The sequence below is a fragment of the Geospiza fortis genome, unplaced genomic scaffold (assembly GCF_000277835.1).
Source record: "Geospiza fortis unplaced genomic scaffold, GeoFor_1.0 scaffold54, whole genome shotgun sequence".
NCBI lineage: Eukaryota > Metazoa > Chordata > Aves > Passeriformes > Thraupidae > Geospiza > Geospiza fortis.
This window is the reverse complement of record NW_005054301.1, coordinates 15,501,620-15,528,094: the sequence shown is the minus strand read 5'-3', so window position 1 is coordinate 15,528,094 and position 26,475 is coordinate 15,501,620. Positions and strand designations below refer to the sequence as shown.

The window sequence follows — 26,475 nt, the reverse complement described above, 5'->3', positions numbered from 1 at the left end:
AATCAATACACTGGTTTTCCTCAGAAGTCATTCCAAGCTGCAAAAGAGGTTAATCTGCCACCTTTCCTAGAACACATGCAAATGCTAAGAGACTTATTTATTTGTCAAAATAACTATTGCTGTCTGTCTGATGAAGTTTCTCCTTTCCCATTTAAGAAAGCAGTTTACTTTTTATGGACTATCAGAAAACAAGGAAAAACAATCAGGGTTGAAAAGCAGTAATACTGTACCTTGATTTCTTCTATTTCGTCTGGCACTATCTTGTATGCAGATATAGTCCCACCCAACCTGAAATCAGGAAAAAAAAAGTTTTCAAAATCAATAACAGAAAATATAGTATGTTAATAGTCTTACGACTTGTTCCAAAACATAATATTCCTTCTAACAATTTAGAGGTAAAACCCAGTAAGTCCCAAATCAAAAGCAAAAACCCCCTTTTTCTTTATCCAACAAAAAATCGGCATGTGATTAACATAAATACTAGAAATAAGGTATCCATCAGCTTAACAATTAAGTCAGCCAAGCAAAATTACCATAATCTGGATGGTACTTTTTATATTAATGGCAATCATGATATTCTATGATTTCTTATTCATTGTCTGAGGCACATGGATGAGTTTAAATGTTTGAAGACTGATGCACTTTGTGCTATTTCGCTATGCTACTACACCGTCTGAAATGCATCCAAATACAATTCTGGAAATTGAATTTTTAAAATTAAATGTGCATGTACAGACATCACAAATCACAGACTCTACAGCCTTCATGTTTGAAAAAATCTCTGCAGTTAATGATTGGTAATAAAAAGTGGGTGATGGGTATATTATGTGGCATTGACACAGAAAAAATAGACAGCTTTGTCCTACATGGAACTCACTGAAATTACTTTTTGAAATCCTGCAAAAATCCTGGTAAAGAACAGTTCACATACTGAAGATGTATGAATAGCATGTACTATAAATGGTGCTTAATATTACATTTTGCCCAGAGACATGCAGACATGGCTTCTTTTATTTCATGGAGCAGTCTCATCAATGGTGACAATTCAGACCTAAAAATATAAGTGCACTAATGACCTCCTGCTGGCTCTACACAGCAATACTATTCATTTTCTGGATCCTACAAAAATGGAAGTTACATAAGAAACTATTTTTTGTAAACCAGTACACAGATATCAAATGTGCATTTGAATTACCTCCCTATCATTTGAATTGTTATTTCTAATTGTCAGCATTTCTACACAGATGTATTTTCTTATATCTTGAAATTATTATAAATATTGTTTAGTCAAGTGAAAAAGAGAAGAAGCAACTAACACAGAAAATACATTAAGATTTTCCACGTAAGTCCTGCCTTTCCATACTTCTCCTGTAAATGAACTGTTGGAAGGTTTTACACAGAGGATGAAGTTGTGCATAGGAAAAGTCTGAAGTCCATCACTGCTCCAAGGTAACATCAGCTGTGATTTCCAAGGTAGAGGCAGGGCTACATCCAAATTCATCATGGACAAAGAGTGTAGCAATTGCTCTCTCCCATTTCCTCTGCAACTTCCATTGCTGCCATCCATTAAGTGAGCTTAAAGTTCGAAAAAACTGAAACTTTTTTGCCAGTGCAAGTACAAACATGAACTTTTATTTTTCATGACTTTGGTTCAACTGGTGTTTCTAGGGATAGCTACAAGAAATTGGTTTTAGCATCACAATGAAGGATTGCTCCATCAAACCGTGACAAGCAGTGGCTCAGGTGGCACAGTGACATTGTACCTGACCAGTCCCACAGCTACTGGAATGAGGTCCCATAGGAAAGAAACTTTTATGTGCTTCTTTGAGATCCATTCCTGGCTGCACTTTGGAGTACCCCAAAAATCACTGACTTTCTACCTTCCAGCAGAAGGAGAATACAGAACCTCTACTGCCAGCTCTCCAGCAATATGGAATTCCACTTGGCACATTCCTTTATTGGCCACCTTTGGCACAACTATTCAGAACTTTCATGGAATATCAGAAAAATAAAATGACTCAGTAAACTCATCTGACTCACACCATTAATTAGCATCACTACACAAATAGTTCTGCAAAGTTTTGTGTTAAGAGTTTAACAAACTCTGAATCTGCCAAGTTGCAACTCAAATGGTACCACTCTTAAAAAGTAAAACGTCAGCTAACACAATTCCTTATTTTTGAAAGACAATAATAAACAATCTCTCACTGATAGCTCCAGCTCACACATCTCTTAGTCCATTTACAATCCTACACTGACATCTTTATCTTAAAAATCCAGTCTAGCAACATAAACAATAACAAATTTGAAGCTGAAAGAGAATCAGAGAATATTAATATACAATTTTATCAATGTCTCAGATTTGAAATGAAGTTTTTAAGAAGTCTATACTTTCTTCATTTCAGAACATTAGATTTCAGTCAATCTTATAACTTCTGAAAGAGATTCACCACAGCAGATTACAGTACCAGATTTAACTGGTGAAAGACATAAAGACATTTCACTTTATACATAAAGTTTGTCTGCGAGTTTCACAGAAGTTTAAAGGCATCTCACACACTGGATGCAGCTAACACAGCCACATCACTATGAAAAATCTCCAGCAGTCAGTTAAGTCTGAAGTGTAAGGGACTGGACAACATCACACACACAAGTAACAGAAAATCAAAAAGATTGTGATGATTGCTAAGAAAAACCAGCAAAATCAAGGTAAATCAAAAATCAGTGCAATAATGGATATGTCCAGCTTGGGGAAAAATTTCTATTTCAAGTGTTTCTCTGAATTACATTTAAGTGTAACCACCAATTGTGGCCTGTCTGGAAGCTTGCTTGTCATTTTGCAATTCCTTGATTTGATGACTGACATCTGAAAGGAGACCAGACAATGACAAACAGGAGATTTCAGCAATAGGATGATACAGAGACCATGATAGAGGGCTTGCACACGGCATGTTTTTTACACTTTGTTGTGAAAAACCTTCCTCTGCAGGTTTTTTTTTTAGAATACTTTACAGTACCATTCTTAATCACAATTAAGAATTAATTCTTAATCACATTTTCAAAAAGTAACTGTGATCAGAAGAGCAAAGGATCAGCTAGCCTGAGTGAGTATACATTAACTACAATGGACTTTGAATGCTAAAATATAATGCAGCAAAGAACACATTAGAATGGCCAGAATTCAGATCACATTCTGATCCCTATCTGAATTCAGATAGGGATGCAAATTTTGTGCAGAGTCACTCTTCATCTTTCACATATTTTACTTTTTTAACAGATTTTATTACACTGCCCTCCATTTGAGCAACCCAACATCCAGCATCTGCCAACAGAAATGGCATTTTCTCTCTGATAATACACACCCAACCAAGAGTAAAGCTAAATACCTGCCAGCTACTTCCAGTACACTGAAAAGATGGTCCCAGACTTCACCCAGAGAAACCTAACATGCAAGGTCTTTCTCTCCCAAACTGCAGTATTTTCACACTATAAGAACACATGCTATTTAACAGTGAAGTTATTTTAAATACTAGTTACGTTTAATGTTTCACTTGTATATGTGAGAGATTAACCTCAAACACACCAGAATTTGTTTTCAAATTTTGACAGACATTAATCTTATCAACTCTGTATCATACCTTGAATGTAATACAGAGAGCCCAATTCTCCAATCTCTTTGCAAAAGAGAAATGAAATTATTCCTAGATGTAGAAATAAGAGCTGACACAATAATAATGAAAAACCATATTTTACACTGGGCTAAACTGGTGAAGGTGTTTGAGGCAAGGATCAGAAAAGATAAGATAGAAATTCCATAAAAATAATCAGGAAATAATAAATATAATTATTTTAACAGAGGTTTTAAAACTAATAGAAATGTAGTGGTTTATCTTTTCAGACTGGGCTTGTGAAAGCTCACAAAGAGCATTCAGGAGAACAACAATGTTTCTATAGCAACCTAAGAAATTAGCAAAATACAGGAAATAAACTGAACCAAGGCCAACACAGTTGTATTGCAACAGATGGATGCTTTACTATTTCACAAATTAAAGCTGAACATCAGAGAGGAGAGAAAACTACATCCAAGTTAAGGAAAGTTGAAAACCAGGAAGAACTATGCTCAAATGGAGACAAGAAACCATGAACTACAGCCCAAATAAAAAGTAAACTCATGACAAAACTAAAGGAGAAATAAATTTACATTGTTACATTAATAAATTTACTCTGTTACAATATTTTAACAATCTGACCTGTTTGCTATTTGTGTTTCTTCCCAGATAGTGCAAGTTGGACTTCTGGCTGATTTTCCTCTGTGCCCCGCTATATATTCATGCTGGGACGGTCTCACTGGAGTGTTATTGCCCAGTAATACTGGAGTATTATTCCATTTTGTGCAAAACACCTGTGCACTTGGACTGAATCCATATGGGTCAGCTTTTATAATTTGAGTTCTGACCAAAGTTATGAACACAATCTTTATATACAGTTCCACATTAAGGGACTGCCATAAGAAGCTGAGCTATTGATTCATCTGTTAACTTTATAGATGAGTCATACCAAATGCAATGAAGCAAATTTTCTAAAAATAGCTTGTAGCCAGCTTGGCTGCTGTCATCTGCTGAATTTCTCTAACGCCACTTTAATTAACATTAATCTTTCTTCAGATAGATCACTGTCTAAACAATATCAAGTTGTCACTAAGCCTCCCAAAGAAACTCTCCTTCATCTTTTAATGAAAGCAAAACTCAAAATTCTCCACTTGGCATTTTTGTCCAGAACCATCTCACAAATATGTTTGTTACCTGCCATCAGGATATTCTGTCTTTTGACTGATTTATAAACTAAGCAGATTATTCAAGAGAGACTGTTCTTGGGAGCAGATCAAATGCCTGGGAGCCAGACTGGCTATTTCTAACTCTACAGGCATGCTCATTTTATCACAACCTACTGGATGAATACTTGCTACAATACTTCTCCTGCCAGAGAAAACTGACCAAGTCAGCATTCTCAGTCTACTCATCTAGACTACCTTGATGTTGACCCCCATGGTATCAGCAAATCAACTGGCCTTGGATCCTCACATCCTCACAAAGTATTCCAAGGACAGAGGTAGCAGGATTTGAAAGCATTTGAAAGCTTTTTCTCCACTACCTGCAAGATACATTAAAAGCAGAGAGAGAGAGAGCTCCTTTAATTGATAACTAGTTTCTACTGACCTTTGCGAAATTGTTAAAGCACCCTGAGGGAGGTAGTAAGAAGGCTGCTATTCTGGGCTCCTTCCTACACAACAGAACACTGGCAGCTACAGCAAGCTGGGCTGCAGCTCCTGGCGCTGGCTGCTCGCCAGCAAGGAACTGCGCAAAACAGCTCCCAGAGAGCATCCTGATGACAGCTTCACTTACTCAAAGGTATTAAACTGTGCCATGAAGAGCCACCCCAGGTTTATTGTTTCTTTTTGGGGTATTATTATTACTATTCGAATGGATTCAATAATTAGATCCTTGAAAACTTACTTCCCTCCTCCCCCAGTCTTTGGCTAACTTCAACATGCTGTACAGAAAAACATCACAGAAATCAAATTATTGCAGACATGCCCTCTTGTCAGTTCATGTCTCTCGTGAACAACAGCTCTGAGATTAAGACATCACTTTACAGGATTCTCCCTCTGCCTCACCACGTCCCAAAGATTCCTTGCCCACACAAAAAAAAAGAGGGGCGAAGGGATTAACCCAAAAGTTTTATTCCCTACCATATAATTTTTAAGGGTAACAAGTATACCACATTTTCTGCTGCTTTCAGGCTTTTTCTTCCCCAAGAAAAGCAATAAACAACATGAAAATATTATTTTTAAGGAGGAAAGTCATATTATTTTTCTCTTCCACCCTTCCAAGTTGGTTTGTTGCTTTGTTTTTTCTTTTTTTAAATTTTACTACAGGAAAAGCAAGACTAAGTCAGAAGAGGCTATTTTTACAGACACTTCCGGCAGGAAAATATTATCACCTCAACAGTCTAAAATTGGAAAAGAATAGAACAAGAATCTTTGTCCTCAACATATGCCAGAAATTAGGGATGAGGTCATATGTAGGTCATTTGGCAATCACAGGACCAGGAGCCACTCTTCCCTTCTAGCAGAATTAATCTGACTTGATTTAATTTTGGGGAGGGAAGTTGGAGCTGTTATAAAGTGCATGAGTCTAAAGTACACACCCTGTGTAGCCACAGAGCCTGGATAGCACACACTCCGTGCAGCTATCCAGGCCCACGTGAGTTCAGAGCTCAGCGCAGTTTTCGAGGGGGTAACTTTGCTTCACCTCAGCACGCGGGGCACAGCCCTGTATGGCAGCTTGGGGTAACCCTGCTGCCAGCCTGAGACACATCCATAGATGCACTCCTCCTCCTGAAAACGTTTATCAGCTTGATTACTGCCTAATAAAAACACACCAGGGGAGAGGGAAGGCGCTGTCACCAAAAAGTTTTGGGCTTGCAGCAGTATCACCCAAAACAAATTGGATGAAGAGAACACTTAGAATACTGAGAATACACTCAGAATACATACTTTTCAGTGGTGCAATTTTTTTTTTTTAATCTCAGCATGGGAAGGTGCATTCTGTGCAAAATCAGGAGGACTGCTGAGCTTCCATGAGAAGTAAAAACTATTTAAGTTTTGACTTTTACTAAACAAATTAATTAATAATTGCTCAAAAGTCCTATCATCAATACTTACATGCTTCATGGCAAGAATTTGAAACATGCAAATAGCAAATATTTTAATACTTTTGAATAAAATGAAATTAAGTATAAACAGTATAGATATTTATAACATCAGACTTTTAAAAATATTTTGGCATTTAACTAGTAAATAAATACTTCATCATTTGTAATAGGCTAGTTCCACCAGATTACAGCCACTGAAATGGTCTGAGAATAAATCTAATTATTCACTGAAGGCTAATTCTGCACTAAGGATTTTCATTAGAGATTCAAAATTTTATTTATAATTAAAACTGACTTATAAAGTCTTCCCAAATTCCAGCAGAATCTAAAACCACTCTTGCCATGTGGACCAACCGCAAAAGACCCCTCTTCCATGCAGGATGCATGCGTGTTTATAGTGCAGAGGGATGATTGTACTATGCTCCATCTGATTGGTGATCTAAACATGGAAATCATACATTAAATCAAACAGACAGAAATGTCAGCTAGATTTAAGTAAAAATGTGCTCAGTGACTTTGAAAGTTCCCACCGGGGCATCAGATGCTTGACCAGCCAGCTCATTAAACAACATGAGCAAGATTTGAAATTTCCTGAGAGAAAAAATATGCAGAAGCAGACAAAAATCATTATCACAAAACCAGTAAAATTCTCACCATTTAGACAAAGAAAAATAGATTTAATATCCATGTTGGGATTTAGTCAGTAGACTGAGGACTCTAAAACATTGAATAAAAAGAGATATTTATAGTAAATGCCAAGACAATAATATATGTTGATCTTACTTTGTCCTGTAGGAAATACCATTGTAGGGCAAAGTATGTATTTGCATTTTTTTCCAGCAAGTAGATACCTAAGTGAGATACAGAGCATTTGCGTATATATTGCTGGGAATTGCCTGTCAGAAAATCCTCACCTACCTCAACTGAAAGCAAAAATTTTGGGTGCTGGAGAGTGACCTTTTGCCTACCTTGGAAGGCACTGCAAATTAAAGGATTTAGGTGATCTGATAAGGATTGCAATGATCTGCCTGGAAATGAAAGATTTCACTGGTAAATTACCATAGCAGTTGGTAGAAACCCATGCAGGAAGATAAAGCAATTTTTGCTGACACTCCTGTCATTGCAGTTGAGCTCTATTTGCTCCCACCCAAATGTAAAACAGAGACCATCTTAATCAAATATGAGGAAGATTCTTCCTCCATAATAAGTTGACCCACAACTACTAAAAACCATAAAGTTAATTTTTGTAGAAATTAACATTGTCCACCTCCCCTACAGATTTATCCAACAAGAAATGAATTTTAAAAATATGTGATTTCCCCACGAACCCCTCAGGTTTTTTAAATTTATATGTGGCTCACATTCCACTACAATATTATAATTTTTTTCCCAGTAACTTTAGTGCATTTTTTCTCTTCCATTTTTAGACACTCAAGCATTGAACGTGCTTGTGAAGCCTGGTTAGACATGCTTCACATGTCTGTCTCCACGTGCCAGTTTATGCCAAGGTTAAAAAAATTAAGTATTTATGTCAAAAAGAGGAAGTTTGACTGAGATACATAAAACCAGGAAATGGGACCAGCAAGAGAGGAACACTTGATGAACAGGCTGGAATGAATTGCAGACCACAGGTTGAAAAGTGCAACGACAGTATTTTCTATGATTAGGCAAAAAGACATTCAGAAAATATCTTCATTCCAAAAAAATCAGTAAGAATTGAGGGTGAGAGCAGAATGATTAAAACTTGAAAAGAATAAAATGTGGAGAATATGTGGGAATGGTCTGATCATTCCAGAGTCTAGACCAAATTTTTTCTTTACAATTTAAATCACAGGGCTTATGGACAACCACCATAACTTTTAAATAACTTGTTTTAAAAAAAACAACTTAATCCTACAATACTGAAATGACAAGAATGAGAGAGGAGTCTCAGAGACAAGCAGCATCCAGAAAGGCTAATAAACTTGTTCACACATTGCTTCCTCCTCTGGAAGCTCTAACACCTTACTTTGCTCCACCACATTTCAGAGAGATGTTAAGTATAAGTATGATCCAGCATACAACTAGTGGCAGTCTTGTTATATCTATATTTCTGCAGACAGTTAAAATCAAAAGTAAAATTTGCTGGTTTTCTTTTTCCTTCATACATTAGTGTGCTCACAAATATATACATATATTGCCCTGTGTGGCCTAAATGAGTGAATGAAATTCTGTTTAAAATAGTAATCTGACTCAAGGGGAGTTTTCTTAGTGTATGGTCTGTGCTGGGAATGTGAAAGGGAAAAAGAAAAATCATTTTAACCACAGAATGGAGTCACAGGAATAAAATAACACCACATTTGATCTATCTGTCTTCATACCTAGAAGGAACTTTCTATAGACAAATAGACTTACTGACAATGCTGCAAGTGAGATTTTATTGCATGTCTCACACAGTTATCTCCATTCCAGATAACTTACAGTTACTTTTGACATCGTCATCATCCATATTTTACAGTTGCTTATAAAATGTCTGTGTAGTTCAAACTCAAGAAACTGAAAAGCACTTTTTTGTCATTCATATATTATTAGCTGTGGGTTTTTAGAACTAATTTTTGTTTTTTGTAGTTGTCACTCCCTTTTTCTTTGCGTCTGATCATTTACATGTCAACAAAAAGTTTCTAGATTAAAAACCACTTGATGTATTGTCTCTGCTATTCATGCCACAGCATACTACAACCTGACTCTTTCATTATTCAGAAACATGGGAGGCTGGGGACATGTGGATCTTGGACAACTTAAGAAGGCTTTGATTAAACGCATTTATGCATTTTGTTCCATTCAGGTCCCAGAAATAATTTCTACTTTTAATGTTTAAATAGCTTGCACAAGCATAATCCACTGGCAAAATGTAGCTATTTACACCTCCTTACTTGCAGCTTTAATTTACCTTGTAAGTCCCTAACAGCTATGTTCTTCTTCCATCTATTCTGTATGACGTTCTCTTAAAAGCAAAAGTAAGATAGAAAAATCCCCTCTGGTTCCATCTTCCAAAGCCCTTCTCTCTTTTTCTTGCTCCCCCTATAAATATGACTTTAGGAGGAGGCTGCAAGGTTACTGAGTACACCACAGCCCTCACTATCACATCCTGTGGGTGACAGTGACCATAACATACCCCATAACTTCAACATGCCTCCAGCAATTCCCGAGCTGAAGAACACAGATAAGGCAGAGATTTATCTCTTCCTCAGTTTCTGCCCCAACACAGAAGTGAAAACAGATAAGATGAATCCTGGAGCTTACACATTCCTGTAAAATAAGTAACTTCCCTGAGCACTGGCACGTTTAGTCCATGTCAGGGAGGCCTGCTAAATTTGTCTAGATCAATATAGCAAAAGCAATAGGAGGTGGATATCTTATCCAAAGCAGAGATTTAGTCTAGAGGTCTCTGCTACTTATCAGTGTACTGGGAAATTACAACCCCACAGATGTTTAAAATCAAAAAATTACAGTAGGGATCTTTCATTTGCCAGAATGTCTGTGTTGGTCTTTTCTCAAGTCAAATTCATGTATTTGGAGAATAGTCTTGAAAAATGCTCAACTGCAGTTCTACCAGTAAGTACCACACAGAGCTTAGATGTGTTCCTAGGCATCTGAAACAGCCACTATGTAAACTGTGATCATAGAATCACATTGCAAAAGGTGAAGCACCATGGATTTTGCTTAGACTATACACAAAGAACCACATTATATTAAATAATGCTGAATTTCCTGACCAGCAATGGGCAAATGACAAAGGTGACCAAAACTAACATTGCTAACACCTCCCACAGGACTCACTGAATCCCAGTGCAGAAAGGAAATCAAAGATGGTTATGGCAAACTGGGAGTGAGGACAGGACAGTGCATGCACAATTCTCGTGGATAATGATATAAAAACCAAATACATGAGATTTGTGTACAGGGATAGCTGGGCTTTATAAATAAACCATTGTAAGAAACTGCAATGTTTCTTGCCCAATCACAATTTACTATTTTACTCCAAACAAGCAATTATTATTATGAAACCTGCCTTTTCCTTCCAGAACTAGCAATAAACACCCTCAACTCTTCAGACAATAACAGTAATAACCAAAAAAGCTAGTTTCACAAGCCAAGAAATAATCCCAATCTATATTGAAATGAGTTTATGTGATACCCAAACTTAGGAACCGAGCTAAACTGCAGCATTGCGTTAAAAAAGAACATTTAAAGAACTGATAGCAAAACCCTTACAGATAAGGCCAGTACAATACATTTTAGGACCTTAACCTCTGATTAAACCGCAAGATCATATTATACTGGCAATGCCATGCTATAATTACTTTACAAAGTTTTATTCTATTTTGGAATTGCTTTTGTGATCAAAGAACTTAGAGGTAGGTGGGTGGTGCCATCAGAGAAAGCAATGGAAGAATCTCTTGTATTTAAAACATAAAAGGTAGGTCTAGAAAGGTGGTGGAACAAAGACCATTTACAAACTTAAAAAAACCTCTAGATTTTTTATCTTCTAAATATTCCCCCTCCCCTCCCCCCAGCGGAATATCATGGGTAGATTTTACTAGGTTATTTTAACATAAACTATATTGTCAGCTATATTTTCATCCAAAACACGTCAGGACAAATAGTGATGCTATCTCTCCACAACAGCAGTCAATGCTTTAGCTCCTATTTCCTCCAGCCACATCACCTGACTTTAAATGTTCACCGATGCATAATGCTACCCTAGATAAGTGTCAAGATACATTTCATTGCTGCAGTGCCTCCATACCTTAAGCTGCTAAGAAGGCATGCTTCTCCAAATTCAGCAGTGTTCTTCAAAACTGAGAAACATGATTACCCAGTGTACATTTAGCTGGCTTCATAAATCAGACAATAATTGTAATAAATGGCTTTTTCAAAAAAAATAGACTTTTCATGCTCTGAAGATGTTTTAGTATGAAAACCAGAATGTCCTCTTTCATCTTACTTAAGGAAAAGCAAATACACAGTAGAAGCATTCCCTCATTAATTCACCTTTGCAATTCTTATATAATAATTTGTCCAAAATCCACCCATACCGAATTCAAAACCATTTTAATGAATAAATAAAATGTAGGAGAAGCCTTTTACAAATAAAATAAAGTCAAAATTGAGTACCTAATACCTAAATATGTCCATTCCAAGGTTACCTTTCTGTCACATCTATTGATTAGCTCACAGTTCAGCTGATCTTTACAGTCAAGCACAGTGACTCCACTTGTGCCACATATGCCATTACAACAAAAAAATTCCACAGGTAGATTTTAAAATTTCTCTTTGAGTTTACATTGATAAATTCATACAGTATTGTAGCATTATTGGCATTTCTGCTCTTGCCCCAGCTCAGTTTCATCCTCGGAACTGCACTGATCCATACATAAGCAAAACACAGAACAAAAGTTTTCTCAGAATTTCCTTCCCCCCAGTCTTTCCACTTTCTAAAATCCGCTAAGTAGCTATAATACAGAAATACTTCAGGAAGAGCTTTCATATTATTGGAGAATTCTTTCACAGAGCAATTCAATCCGTGACACAGTTTTGCATTAAATTGCATTAAAGGAAGTATAAGGCACTAGAAGTCTTCTGATTTTACAACAAATTAAAATAATAACCCTAACTCTGAACAATTGTTAGTGACAGATACTTGAATGATGCATCATAATGCAAGCTTGCTACTTGTTTTTTAAAATGTTTACTACCTCTTCTGGCAGAATTCTCAGCTTTTATTAACAACTGAACTATTAAACGCAGGAGATGAAGTAAGAAAAAAAACCAACCAACCAAAACCTTGGATCTATTTGTTATTTTCAGGGAGCTATACCAGCATCCCACATGAGATCACAGCCAACTCTGTACCACAGTGAGAGTGGCACTGAGCCACAGCTAATAAACCATGCTGAGAGGAAGAGCATGTTGGCTTGTACTCAGCACTGTGCTACAGACATCTCTTACAACCAGCCAGCTCAGAGTACTCACTTGTCCTTATTTGTCAAAAAACTACTAACTAGGGAGTGGGTAAATTACATTAATTACATAATTTAAATATTAAATGTATAAAATATGCTGCATGTTATAACAGTAGTTAGAAACAGTGTGTCATCCCATGAGAATGATGCAAAGGAATTGTTCTAAGTAGCAAATATAACTCATTAATACCCATCTGAGATCTTTCAAATTAAAATTGGGAAAGAGCTACTTGGCAAATTTTCAGTGACTTTTTTCACTTTAAAATGTAATGCAATTAAAACTAAAATAGTTGTGCATCATAAAATTTTATCAAAGTTCCTCAGTGAAAGGTTCTATAAACACTTCGACATGAAATCAAATATTCAATTTTTTGGTTTGCCAGTTTCATTTCATGTTAAACATTCCACTCTTTTTTACTGACCAAGTACAAAATATTTATTGATTAGTTCATCCTCTTTCTCATGGACTTGCTTGTGTTTTCTCAGTATTTTTAGCTCCACTTGATCACAGGGCATATCAAATTTAAGTTACCCATTCAGCTCACACCCACACCCCCCCCAGCCTATCCCACTATTAGACTTTTTATTAATTGCAGTAGTAAACAAGCAGTTGTCTTATTTCATAGCTTTCCTTTTACAAATTAACCAACAGTTCAATGAGAAAAAGTTTTATTTTCTACTGCCTGAAAACATGATCAGCGAAACAGGCTATTTAGAAAGAGTCTTGATTATTAGATTCTGGTGAGAATAACTCATTTTTAGCAATTTCACCAAGAGCAGTCTCTTGCCTCTGCTCAGCCCAAAACCCTTCAAATCTTAATTTTCCTTTTCTCAAGGCTGAGTACCATACAGTACATCATTTTCCTGCAGTATTGTTAGATTTTCCTCCTGTAACTAGCTACTGCAGAATACGGCTATTTATCCTGTAAGATTGTTACAAGAGCACCCTCAAAAGAAGGAAAAGCGGCTGACCTGCTGCTGAACTGAGCACAGCATCAACACAGGCTAATGATCAATAACTTTAGTTAGCATTTTCTCCCATGGGTTTTAAAACAAAGCAGCAACAGAAACAGCTGTAAAATCTGAACAGTGCAGATGTATTTGAATGTCTTGTTTCATCATTCACTCCTGTTCCAGAATAACAGAATGTCAAAACATTTTCTGATAAAGTCTCTCCTCAAGAGTAGCTTCTGCTGAGGTAGAGAGGACATAAACCAGCATGGAGCCCAACTTTGCTGAAGGAAAGGACATAATTTCTGGAAGTAGTCAAATATGTACAAACCTCCTTTTCATAAGGCTGTCAGTGGTCTGATCCTTTGCATTACTCAGTATTCCTGTGTCTTAAGAAACACACATTTCTTTGTGCCATTGTAATTGTAGAAACTACAGATGCCTACCTCTTTGTGGATACACTTGAAGCCACAGTTCTTGTCCAAATACACTAAGTTTCAAAACTTGCCCTAATGAGCCTGAATAATTTCTTAATTAATGATTATTGATGTTTCATTTATCTCTTCTCTCTTCTCCAGTGGTTATTCCAACATAATCCTTCTGTAAACTGAATAGAATTAAAGAGTACAGAGCAACACAAAAGCTTGCTATTAGGGCAGCTAATAATCTGAGAATCTAATTTCTGTTAAAAAATTCAGCTAGTGTCCTGTGTAGAAGAACAGAAATAGTACAAAGAAACCATCATTTCATATACCAAAGTAGCACCAAAAACTCATGGTCTTGAAAAGGCTCTGCATATATAGACCACTGCCTTAAAGAGAAAAATCATGGGAGAGACTGACAGAAAGAAAAGATGTGAAGAATGAAGATCCCTCTGACAAATAAAGGAACTCTTTATTAATAAGCTCTCATTTGAGAGCTGTTTTTCCACACAACATAAGGTTTTGGACAGGAACAGTTCTAATTAGTCTCAAGTTAAAGGGTATTGAAACCTTGTTAAAAATGGAGGCTTAAATTAGTTCTTTGTTGGGTAATGAAAGTGATTGCTAAGATGACACTGAAACAAATTTTAAGATAAGTTATTACTGCATTAGAGAAATAATAGGAAGAAAGCATTTCTAAGTACTGCTAACTTTGCACAGATTATTATTATCCCTTCACAGTAAGTCAGTGTATTAAGCTATACAGAAATACCCAAGAAGGCAAGCTAATTAAAAGCTTGGATACTGGTAACAGCGTGTGACTGAAATCAAAAGCTATGACAAAACCTTCCTTGAAAGGTTATTGTTAGTAATATAAGAATACTATCTGACTATTAAAAATAGCTTGTGTATAAACATGCTGCAGTCATCACATTGTTCATAATGTTTATTTCCTCATGTACACAATGAAAATAATAGTAGCAAATCAAAGATGATAAAACCCCTGACTGAGGAAAAAAGAATTTCAATCCAATGAAACTTTTATCTTATATTAGAGGTCATGAGCATCTTAAACATTCATAAATTGTAAAAGAACATAAGCAAACCCTTTAGTTTAGCATATACAATATAAATTACAGTAGCATATAAAATAAATTAGCTAAAAAGATTAAAAGGCTTAAAAGTGCAGATGGCAGGACAAGAGAAACTCTTGAAGGAAGGAACTAAAAAAACACCTTCCTAAATGTAGAACTCACTGCTATCACTGGGATTTCTGAATAAAACCTTGAGCTGATTATCTCTTTTTCTACTGGATCTGGGGGCATTTTTGTTTCATATATATATATATCTTCAAAATGTTCTGCTCAACCATGCAGGCTGAAGCAGACACACTTCTGAAAGGTGTTTGAGACAAACAAAAAGGGAAGATGTTTGCTCAATTTTGACTTTTTAAAAACACACTTCCCAAAATACTTTAACAACATAAATCTATATTTTTCATGTACATGCAAAATATTAGAATTAAAAATATAAAATTGCTCTGAAATCTCCAAATCTCTACAAGTTCATCTATTACTAATGCCTATAGAATCATTAGCAAATAATTAAGTACATAGAAAAACACCACCTATTTGAACACAAACATTTTCTTTAAATCTTACTCAGCTTTTGAGCACAAATTCATTCCTTGAGGATTTATTTTTAAGGTTGCTAGCTTTTAAAAAAACAATACAGAGCATACCGTTAAAAATATGAATCAGTCTGTGAAGTGTGTTGCTTCATCCCCTCACAGGCAGAATTGCCCTTGAAAAGCTATTTGCCTAAGGCTCATGGCAGGCAGCATTCCTTCTTAAGCCAGGGAGAAGTAGTAAAAAAACTAAAATAACTGGATTTCTTTGCATTTTTCTGGCAAATTCCTGTTTTAGAAGGGATTCAATGCTGAAAGATTCTGAAAAAGTGCATTTTAAAGTAAACTGTACTAAAAGAATACAGTCTGAATACAGTATCATTCTTATAAATTTTAAATACTTTATTGTAACTCTGCTTATGTCAGTTTTGAAAGTAAAGATTCTGAGAACCATTTTAGATGGATTTTGGGTAAGGGTATTTATTGTAGCTTGGTGGAAAGCAAATCTTGCACTTATACACAAAAAACCAAGATGATCCACCCATGTATGGGGAAGACTGGAAAGCATCACCCTATCTGGGATGAGCATTTTCTGGGTTTTGTTGCTTATTCTATGAAAACTCATCTTAAGAGTTTTAATGTTTCAAGATTATCCAAAACTCAAGTACCTTCTGGAATTTTTCTTTATGGTCTGGACTTTGCAAAAGAAACCTGAAATATGATTGGATAATACTCTTGAAGCCTCTGATCTTCCCCTGAAATTCATGCATGTTGAGACGAAGATGAGGTTCTAAACTGTATGAAACTGTTAAGATAGGTTGAATTAAAACTCTTTCAAATCTTGTTCCCTACTTTTCACAGCATTGAAAATGCAGTAGAGTAGGCACAATGCAGAGTTTCCTGAACAAAATGCCAACTGTGCGGGTACAGCTCGAGCTCCAGGCACAAAATGGACACAACAGCTGCTCATGGTACCACACACTGCTTCTCAGTCCTGAATCCTGCAGCCATCCCAGAACTACAGTGCTAAAAATCTCTCAGCCACATTGCTCTCTATTCTCTTTTTCTGGATGTGAAAACCAAAACAAAATTACATATTAATGTATTTCCGAGATTATTTGCAATCTATACAGTGAATGGCTTTCCTGGTTCTGTTAGAACAGTATTTTTTATATTAGCAAAAAAGGGAAATACATTAAAGGAATCTTTATGTGCACCTTTTGGAAAAATGGAACACAGTAGACTAAAAATCCCCGCCTCGTAAATAATAATTACATCTTTTGTTAAAATGGAGAAGAGGTTCCAGTCACGCATTCCCATATTTAATAGTTCCTCCATGACCTATTCTGGTTTTGAACACTTGCCACTGAGCATTTCCACACACTATATTAAGCTATAGAGCACATTAACTGTGTAGAATGCTTGTGACAATGAGAAAAATACTGAATGGAGTTGAGGAAAAAAAGAACCTGAATGTGCATTTTTAAAATAGGTGTTACAATCATGACAGTCAAATGACACTCACTTCAGAGCAACCTGTATTTTCTAAATCAATCACCTACCTGAAAATGACACCAATAACAAATTCCAAAAGGATGCACTGGATTTCCAACCACAAATATAGACAGATACATTCTTGTATCTGAAACCTAATAATGAATAAAACCCAGAATTTTAATAGAGTAGGACTTTCTCCTTATTAGAATATAAGGAAGGGGATAAAAATAGAGGTAAGAAGAGAGATACTATAGTTAAAGAAAGACCAACAAGCTTAGAATAGTATTAGTAAGGGTATATGTTTTAAAGGGAGGCATTTACTGCTGTAGTATAACTGTGTTTCCTGGACATAGTCTGTGGAAAATCACTTGAGGTAATTTTTCAACCCTTAATATGTCAGTTTTGAGCTCAATGCTGTCTTCATCCATAAAAATTACTTAAGTCCTGGTTATACTCTTGTGATGTTTATATGGTAGCACGGATAAAGGGAAAAAGAATAAGTGAAGAATCCATGGTAAAATTCAAGCTGTAGTGAAAGAAAGTGAGAAAAGCATACATTAAAAACCCACAAGATTTACTGTAGGATAGCTATACTTTTCTTTCTTAAGCCACCATCTGTAGAGAATTTCTATTGTACACTGCTAAGAAGTGATTTTACAGGAGTCCCCCACAAAAGTTATGGCAGGACAATTCTAATTAAGAAAGCAATCTAGAATTGAAATGCAGCGAATAATGTTGCATAAAAGCGTGAAAAGATCTGTGCATAGCAATTTTCTGTATATCAGTGTCAGAACCATTCCTAAGATGTGCAGCAATGGCTTCCTTTACATCTCTATTCTATTACAATATTTCAGTAGCAGATGATGCAATCCCCCTAATCTATACTGCAAAGAGGCACACAAATTTCACAGAGACCTTCTCTAAATAAGGCATTCCTTCAACTCGTTATAGCTTAGACAAAAAGTAGCCCCTCATACAAAGAGAGGCCAGGGGTCAGCTTACCATCGCTTTTCAGAGCAGTTCAGAAGATCATTTAGCAATTTTTACTAGTGAGATTAGAAGAGAGCAATTTTCTATCATGTAGTAAATTACCAAAAGCCATGTAGAGATGGTTTTGTTCCTCCATTTCTGGGAGTTCCAAACTTCAGTTAAGCCATGTCAGGGAAGCCTGCTCTACTTTGAAGGACAAGTGTTTGCTCACGCATGGAGAAATTGTTCAATTTGTGGTTGTGCTCCACTCTTTATGAAAGTACTACTCCTGAAAGAAGTATATAAAAATTGCCATAGCAGCTCAGTCTAAATGTGCACACAAGTCACATATGATGTTTCTGGTGCTAAGAAACAAATGCTTAGGGAATAAACACATGACACAGAACATGATCTGTTTCCTGGTGCACACTTTTCAGCTCTTGCTGCCTTCAGTTCAGGAGCTTTACTGACCTAGAGATGCTGCATGCAATTAATTGGCTTTAGCAGCCACAGTAGGCCTATCAGCCTAATTCCTTTATTTGTCTCTATCATTTATACTTCAGGCTTCCATATGATGTTACATCAATTATGAAACATCCAGTTCTGCTACACTTGTACAAGTATTTAATTTTATTAATTTTAAACCTGCTGCTCAATTTTTTTCCTGTCACAATTTGTGATCTGTGAAAAACAGTGAATAATTGCCTTTGACTTTTTTTTAATGCTATTCATTTTGTATACCTCCACCATATGTTGTTTCTTCGTTAAAGTGAAAAATTCTAGTCTATTTAATTTCTTTGTGTGGAAGCTGTTTCAAATCTCTGCTTAATCTTATCATCCATATCATATTCCCACTAGAAGTTAAAAAAGTAGTCAAGATCTGAGCACATCTGAGGTTTATAGTCATATAAATAGGTCTTCTGTTTGGTACTTGATTTTTTTGGTAAGTACTGTTATTTTAAATGTTTTCTGAGTATACAGAAACACACTTAATGCACTATAAAGTATGAAAAGAATCCTTTCAGAGCATTATCTTAGGAAATGCAGTTTAAGCTAACATCAGCACTGGACCACTTCTTACCTGTAGATACACACACACAAAAAAAAGTGTAGACACTATGAGAAGACAACCCCCTCTAAATACCCAGAAAAGAACAGATTATAAATAGAAATAACTAAAGTGTGAAAGAATGAAGTCAGGTGAAGAGTCAGGCTAGTGTGATTTGGATGAAGTCTTGAGGTGGTAAATAGGCCAGAAGAAGCTGTTTGAGTTTTGAAAGTCATAGATCCTCAGAGAGTGGAAAGCTGACAAAAACAGCAAATGCCATGAAAAGACCCCTCCAAAAGAAGCCTGAAGTTAAAAGATCAAGTAAGGCAAGATTAGGTCACCAAGAGAAGACTAGAGAATACAGCTAGAAGCTGTGGTGGATATGGGTTGGACAAGAAGACGAAATGCAACGTCAGAGAGGTGTACAGCAGAACCCCTCAAGGAAATCCCTATCATTACACATTAAGATTTTAAAAATAATTTGGGCTTTGTGGCTTTAAAAAATAGAATATTGACCAGGAAGCTGAGCTGCTATGCCATTATATTCCAAAGCAAATGACGGGCTGTAAAATTTTTCTCAATCAAATGACCATTTTACATTCTGCTCCCATCTATTCTTCTTAATTATTAGTGCAAATGATTACAGAAAGAAGTCTTCTGGTATTTAATTCTGAGACTGTGACTGAGTACTTGTACATACTCAATTTTCCTACTTCTTCTGTAAAAGTCATTCTGGTCTGGTCCTGAATATACCCAAACACACAGGAAGCTTATCTATATTCCTTCCAAATGCAAAAGGAAAAACGTAATTACAAAAATTATTTACAATTTTTTTTAAATTACAAAAAGTATTACAATTATATTACTCGCATGTGACCTAAATCTGATTGGGATGGAGTTGTCTTTCTTCACAGCAGGTGGCTGCACCAGAATTGCTGTGTTCTGGATTTGTGCCTGAACAGTGCTGATAACACACCAGTGTTTTCCCTGTGGTTGAACAGTGCTTGTAAAACATCAAGACCTTTTCTTTCCCTGCACTGCCCCCCAGCAACTAAGGGTGGGGATAGGAAAGAGCTGGGAGGGAGCAATGCTGACCAAATACCATACTCCATTCCATAACATTGTGCCCAGTAATAAATGCTCAAGGAAAGGAGGAAGAAGAGGAGTAACACTAGACATTGCAGTATTTGTCTCCCCAGGCAATTCTTGTGTGTGCTGAGGCCTGGCTTCCCAGAAATTGGCAAAGCACGTGACTGCTGATGGGAAGTATTAAGGCTCTTTCTTGCACTACTGGAGAACAGAAGTTATTAAGATGATGGGATTTTAAAATTGCATTTGGAAAAATAAAAAATTGGCATGAATTTGAACTTAGAAACAGAGTGGGCAACTTTAAAATGAAGGTTTAAAACAAACATGGAAATAACTTTTAATCAACTGTGATACTGGCTAGACTGAAACTTGATCAAGATTTCTGAACCTGTGTCCTGTGTATTTCTTTTCAGACATCAAAGAGCAAACATAATGAAACAGAGCAGGAAGGGCATAGCTTTTCTTCTGAGTCCTTAAAAAATTTTGTAATATTTTCATTTATTTTCCTGAATGAAAGTTTAAGTACATTTAATAATAACAAGAACAAACCTTAAATCTGAACAAAAAGGATTTACTAAATATCCATAACCAATGATGGAGTTTCTCATTTCAACAAACGTGATATATCCTTACACATCCTATAAGCAGAGAAAATCCCTGAAGTTGTTTAGATAGAGGTTCCTGGCTAGCAAGCTTGGAGCAGTACATCCCTGCAACACAGAGAAGTACAATACTTAATTCTGAAACTAGTACTAGAACTGAAAAGAGAGATGGAACACCCAAGATGCAGCTGCCGTGCAAACAACCAACCCTCTCCCCTCAGCAACAGTTATCAGCCCAGACACAGCTCTGGGGTTGCACAGCCTCTAGTTCTAGAACAACTTATGCAGCTACGTGATTAGCTCATAAACTTCTTAATTGCAGGCTACCACAGGGTGTGCCAAGAGCAAAAATAGGAAATTTCCTTCTAAGAATTTGGTAACTGTGTGATAAGAGAAGACATGTTTGTTCTAGATGTAACTACTATTGGTAGATAAAGCTGACATGGAGCTTTAGAGAGGTTACAGGAGACTGCTTTGGGCCAAGATGTAAAAATCATTAGAGCTGAAAGTTACTAAGTGCTTAAAAAAGACATTTTCTTGTGTTCTGCTTTTCACAGTCTGCTCCTATGGGTTTGCTTCAGACAGATGAAGTTGTTGCTATAGGTTTATGAGTCATTAAGCTTAAACAGCCAAAGCACACGTGCAATATTAGCCTTTTTTGCTAGAAACTGCCAAGGAATCTTGTAGGTTGAGAATTCTTTTTCTTGAAGCGCAAGAAACAGAGAAAACATTTAGACACTGGTTCATATGACTGGAGGTGAAAAAGATTTGGCAAATGAACAAGAAGAACATCCTCTGTGATACATTTGGTGGAGGCTGGCTGGACCACAGAGAAGCCAAGTGGGGAAACTGGCGGGAGAAGAAACCCTGGCCACTTAAGGTCTTAACCATGTTTTAATTATCTTGATGGAAGAGCACATACAATTTTTTAAAGCACACAAAAACTCTGCTTGCAGTTGAAGCAGATAAAGGTTTGTCTCAATCTCCCAGATCAATGAGAAACCATAAGGATAGCATGAAGCCAATTTTATATATATCAACTTTTAAGAAGTTACTTATTAGACTTATCCTCATGAATTCCTTTATGCAGGTCTCAGATCTTTGGAAGTTTGTCAAGTACAACTTTTTTCACTGGATTCAATGCTTAAAATAGGCAGCACTTCTGTAATGCTCAGCATTGCTTCTCTGCATAACAGTCTGGGCTACCACAGGCAGCTCTCCAGCCATCCTAGTAAAGATAACCTGATAAAATCACCCAATGTTTAGAGATGACCTCAGGAGGCAAGAGAAGCAGAGAAGTATTTTTGTAAGCCTATTAGGGAAAACATGCCATGTCAAATAATGGACAAACAACTGAGCATGAGCTCCCACTAGAAGGTTGTTGCACAAGATAACTGTGGATAGAATTACCAAATAAATGTTTCCTCTCTATACAGCATTACTGAGACCAGCAGTTAAATAAAAGATACAGGCATGACATTCTTGTATTGTAACAGGCATTGAAAAACTAGAAAGGCTGCACAAAGGGGAGAGGGTGTGAACTGGTATCCTTACAACATTGAATTTGTAACCTTCAGCAAGACAGAATATGCCACTGGTTTTCAAATGATGAGCAAAACACAAAGTATAAGCTACAATACTTCCAGTTTTCCTCAAAAATTGCTAGATAGGTTCCTCCATGTGAAGACAGAAACTTACAAATAGGTCTGTTACGATTTTGGTTGTCTTTCTAATGCAATTACATGGAGGGTAAATAACATTTTCTTCTCACAATGTTTTCTTCTCTGTAGTACACACTCTTTAAAACAAGTTCTAATTTCCTGTCAAAAGTTACCTGTTCTTACATTTTATATTTATCTACTCTCATAATCAGTCTGAAGGAGACATGAAACACAGTTTAGATGTGATGTGATTTTGCCTAGAAAGAAGTTATTCAGAATCTTTTGGATATTGTTCATCTCAAAGAAGCTCTGAAGATGTTTCCAAAACAAATGCATCAGTGATTATCTGCAGCTGCAGCTACTAAATTGCACAGAAAGATTAAAAGCATCCTCTTTTCTGTTTAGACAAGTATTTAATGAACTTTATGTCTCTATACAGGCTAGAGCTGAAAGGAACATGTTATAAAGTGGTGCTAAGAACTAAAACTTTGGAATCTCTATACACAGAACTTCTGCTCAAAGTCAGTGGACCTATATACCTTACATTCTAATGATCTGATGGTTCACTCCTGAGGTGTATTTACATAAACTTCTAGTGAGAAAAGAAAGGCAGTAGTAAAAATCTCATGAGAAGCTTCAGGCGATAGACACATTGCATTGTATGCATCCCATTTCTCTCCTGAGCACAGATTGGCTATTGAGGGGGGAAAAGGACAGGAACAGAGAGGAGTGCACACCCTTCTGTCTGCTCATGAGCAAGGGGTCAAATGAACTCATCAATATGTTTAACTTCCCTTGAGCACCAGCCTTTTGCCTTGCTAGGGAACCTCAAAGGTCTCCCCACAAAAGCAGGACTCTGCTAGCATCTTAAGCTGTTTCACTGCATTTTACTTCAGCTGAATAAAGTCTGAACCATCATCTAAGAATCAGCAGCCTAGTTCCTCCAATTGCACCTGCTCTCTGCAGCTCTGCTGTTTAGGACAATGAATGGAAAAATACCTCTAGTCTTCTCCCACAGTCTGTAACTCCTCACTTCAGGCTAATTTGATATGCTTGGTGTTTTGGGTGTTTTTTTTTCCTTTAGCAGAATTTTGATTTTTATTGACACACAGTAAATGGTGAATTAATCACATACAAGTATAGGTGATCAAACTACTGATTTGAGCAGCACAGCTTTTATTAGCATTGCTGAGAGAACTGACAGCAGATTAAGTTTACAGTCCTGCTCCAGCTGGGAAATCACCTGGGGAAAAAAGTTACTCTTGCAATTAGGCATACTTGATATAAATCAAACATTAATGAAAAAACCAACAATGCTATTTTATAGTTTCATTTTAATGTAAAGACACACTTTCAGCTGTCCAAAAAAGGCCTTTCTTCAATAACAAGAAGTAGTCTGTTGCAGAGCCAAGAGCGGCAAACTAAGAGGGACAGAGTCATTTGCAGAGAAAGCATGAGAATTTTTAATGTAAATCTAATGTTTGCATCTGAGATTATAAAGAAAAAGAGGCAGTGCATCTACAGTCAGCACAAACAAGCACTAAAGAAGTCCTAAAGTGTAAATATTAAACAGGTAAGATTAATCAATTGCTATTTTACGATTCCAGGTATTATTACAGGCATCAATCATAGCCAAATGGGCATAAGATTTTAATTAAACTTTATTCTTTATTGCAAAAAAAGATTAAAACATCTCTTTGTCTGGCACTCCCCTGCTTCATCCCAATGCTGTCCTTTGCATAACAAAGAATTCAGATCCCGTGGGATCTTAAGAGTCATCTACAGAAGGCTGGGTTGGACAATATTGCCTTAGATGGTTTCTTCATTTTGGAGATTCAGTCACACTATCACACATTTTGCAAGAACTCTTTATAGGCGTTCAGTCATAATATAGCAAGAATTTCAATCTGGAAAGATAAACCCAAGTGTATACATTCCTATAATTTGTCAGGAAGAGGACATTTTTCTTTCATTGTCATATAGCAAAGTATCATAAGCAGCCCTTGAAACCTAACATGTATTGAGACTTTACTAAGTCTTTCAAAGTGACAAAAATGGCTATGTTGCAGTCACTTGTGCTTTTTATGCTATAAGAAACAGAAATCCATTTAATTTCTTTTGAACATTACGATAATTCATTACAATATTCTTCACATGAGTTATGGTCAAGGAAGAAAATGAAAAGACTCCACTTCTGGTAAAAAACCACAGAAAGTACTAATTCTACAACAAAGGCAATTCAACCTTTGAGAGTAAACTCAAGAGGTGCAAGCCCAAAACTAGCATGTAAGCATGTAAGCCTACCTGCAGCTCCAAAACCCACATACAATTCTAAAGCAAGCAAACAAAAATGAATCAACAAAGCCAACCAACCAATCAAAAATACTCAAAAAAATACCACTCAACAGAAAAATTTTGAAAATTAGGACCTTTAAAATAGGCTTGACTTCAACACTTAAACAGTAACTATTAAAAAGTTATCTATTGCATCCACTCTGCATATATCAAGCAACAAGTATACTTGCCCCTTGTACCTCTATCATTTCAGATGTATAAATCATCAGTTACATACATGATGTCAAAATTGCCCAAGAATGCATGTACATATGCATATATATCATTTACTTACAGGAACACAGCAAAATTAATTCTGCATCTACCTAAATAGTATAAATCCCTGTAACTGAAATAAGATGCCAAATACACCTTATTTTTCACTACTTCTCAATCAATACTGAAAAATCTGCTCTTTCAGCAGCAAGGACCATCGCATTAGATCTCACTGTGGAACGCACTGTCATTCATGTTAAAAATATGTGATTTTTTTTCTCTTTTTCCCTTCCCTCATAACAAGTGGTGCACTCACACACTAGCAAGAACATTTTCAGCTAGTACTAGAGTTAACAGACAAGAAAAAAAACCCCACAAACCCAAAAAACAAACAAAAAAATGGAAGACAAAGAAGGTCTGATACAATTTCAAGTCTGTCTCAGAGGTCATGAGATTGAATTTTATTTTAGAGAAAGATACAATACTGAGATAAAGACTAGCAGTCTTGTGATGAAGCAAAATTTAGACCATGTGCACATATACTTAAATTGAAACAGGTAGTAGAGGAAGAAACGCCTATCAGCTGTATGAAATCAGATACAAAGAAAACAGATTCTAGATGTTAAAGTAATTAATAATAACATAATTATCCTGTAATATTCTAATTTATGTGCAATTCTTCCTTAAAAAAGGAGGGGCAACAATGTGCATACAAGTCCTCTATAGAAATACCAGCATGCATAATCTGTTACCTCTGATGACTCTTAAACCCTTTACTGTATGTGCTCTCTGGATGTTACTTCAGAATTATATTAGAAACAAGGTGGTTTTAATAATACTTGCTTGTATTAAAGGCTAACAAGTTGGCAAGCATAAACCACTAAAGCATTATGTGTACTTCAACATACTACTTCTTCATATAATTACAAAACTACTCACAAGGATATCAGGAAGAAGCTTTTCTTTGCTTAGCAATAAGAGCCAGATACTCACAAAGAAGGGTCTTGGACCAGATCTTTAAGGTTTATCCCACTACGATCCTCGGCAAGGTTCCTGAAGCAACTGTCACTCACTAAAAAAAATAGAAATAAAATTTAAACAAAACAAAACCAAACAAAATAGGAAAAAAAAGGTGGAAATTTAAGAATGGAGCACAGTTCTTTTGATTAACTAAAAATGCTTTTTGGCATTGGCTGGAATTTGAACATTCGTATATAAAGTCTGATTTTCACTGAGGTTCCACCTAATTCAAAGATAAGTCAATTCAATGGAAAGTGAAAAACACTGTATCACAGCTTACGCAGAAATAAACTGCACAAATTCCAGGTGGTGAACTCACT

General features: G+C 36.2%; 1 protein-coding gene across 1 annotated transcript in view; it reads right to left on the bottom strand.

Annotated features, from left to right (window-relative positions):
* The window catches only part of GPHN (gephyrin), a 195,926-nt gene that overhangs the window by 156,994 nt on the left and 12,457 nt on the right, over positions 1-26,475 (bottom strand). Inside the window, exons 2-3 of the mRNA XM_031064763.1 lie at positions 26,129-26,207; positions 231-288 (exon numbers count right to left, since the gene is read on the bottom strand). Coding sequence (XP_030920623.1) covers positions 231-288; positions 26,129-26,207 — 137 coding nt within the window. The remainder of the gene's footprint in view (positions 1-230; positions 289-26,128; positions 26,208-26,475) is intronic.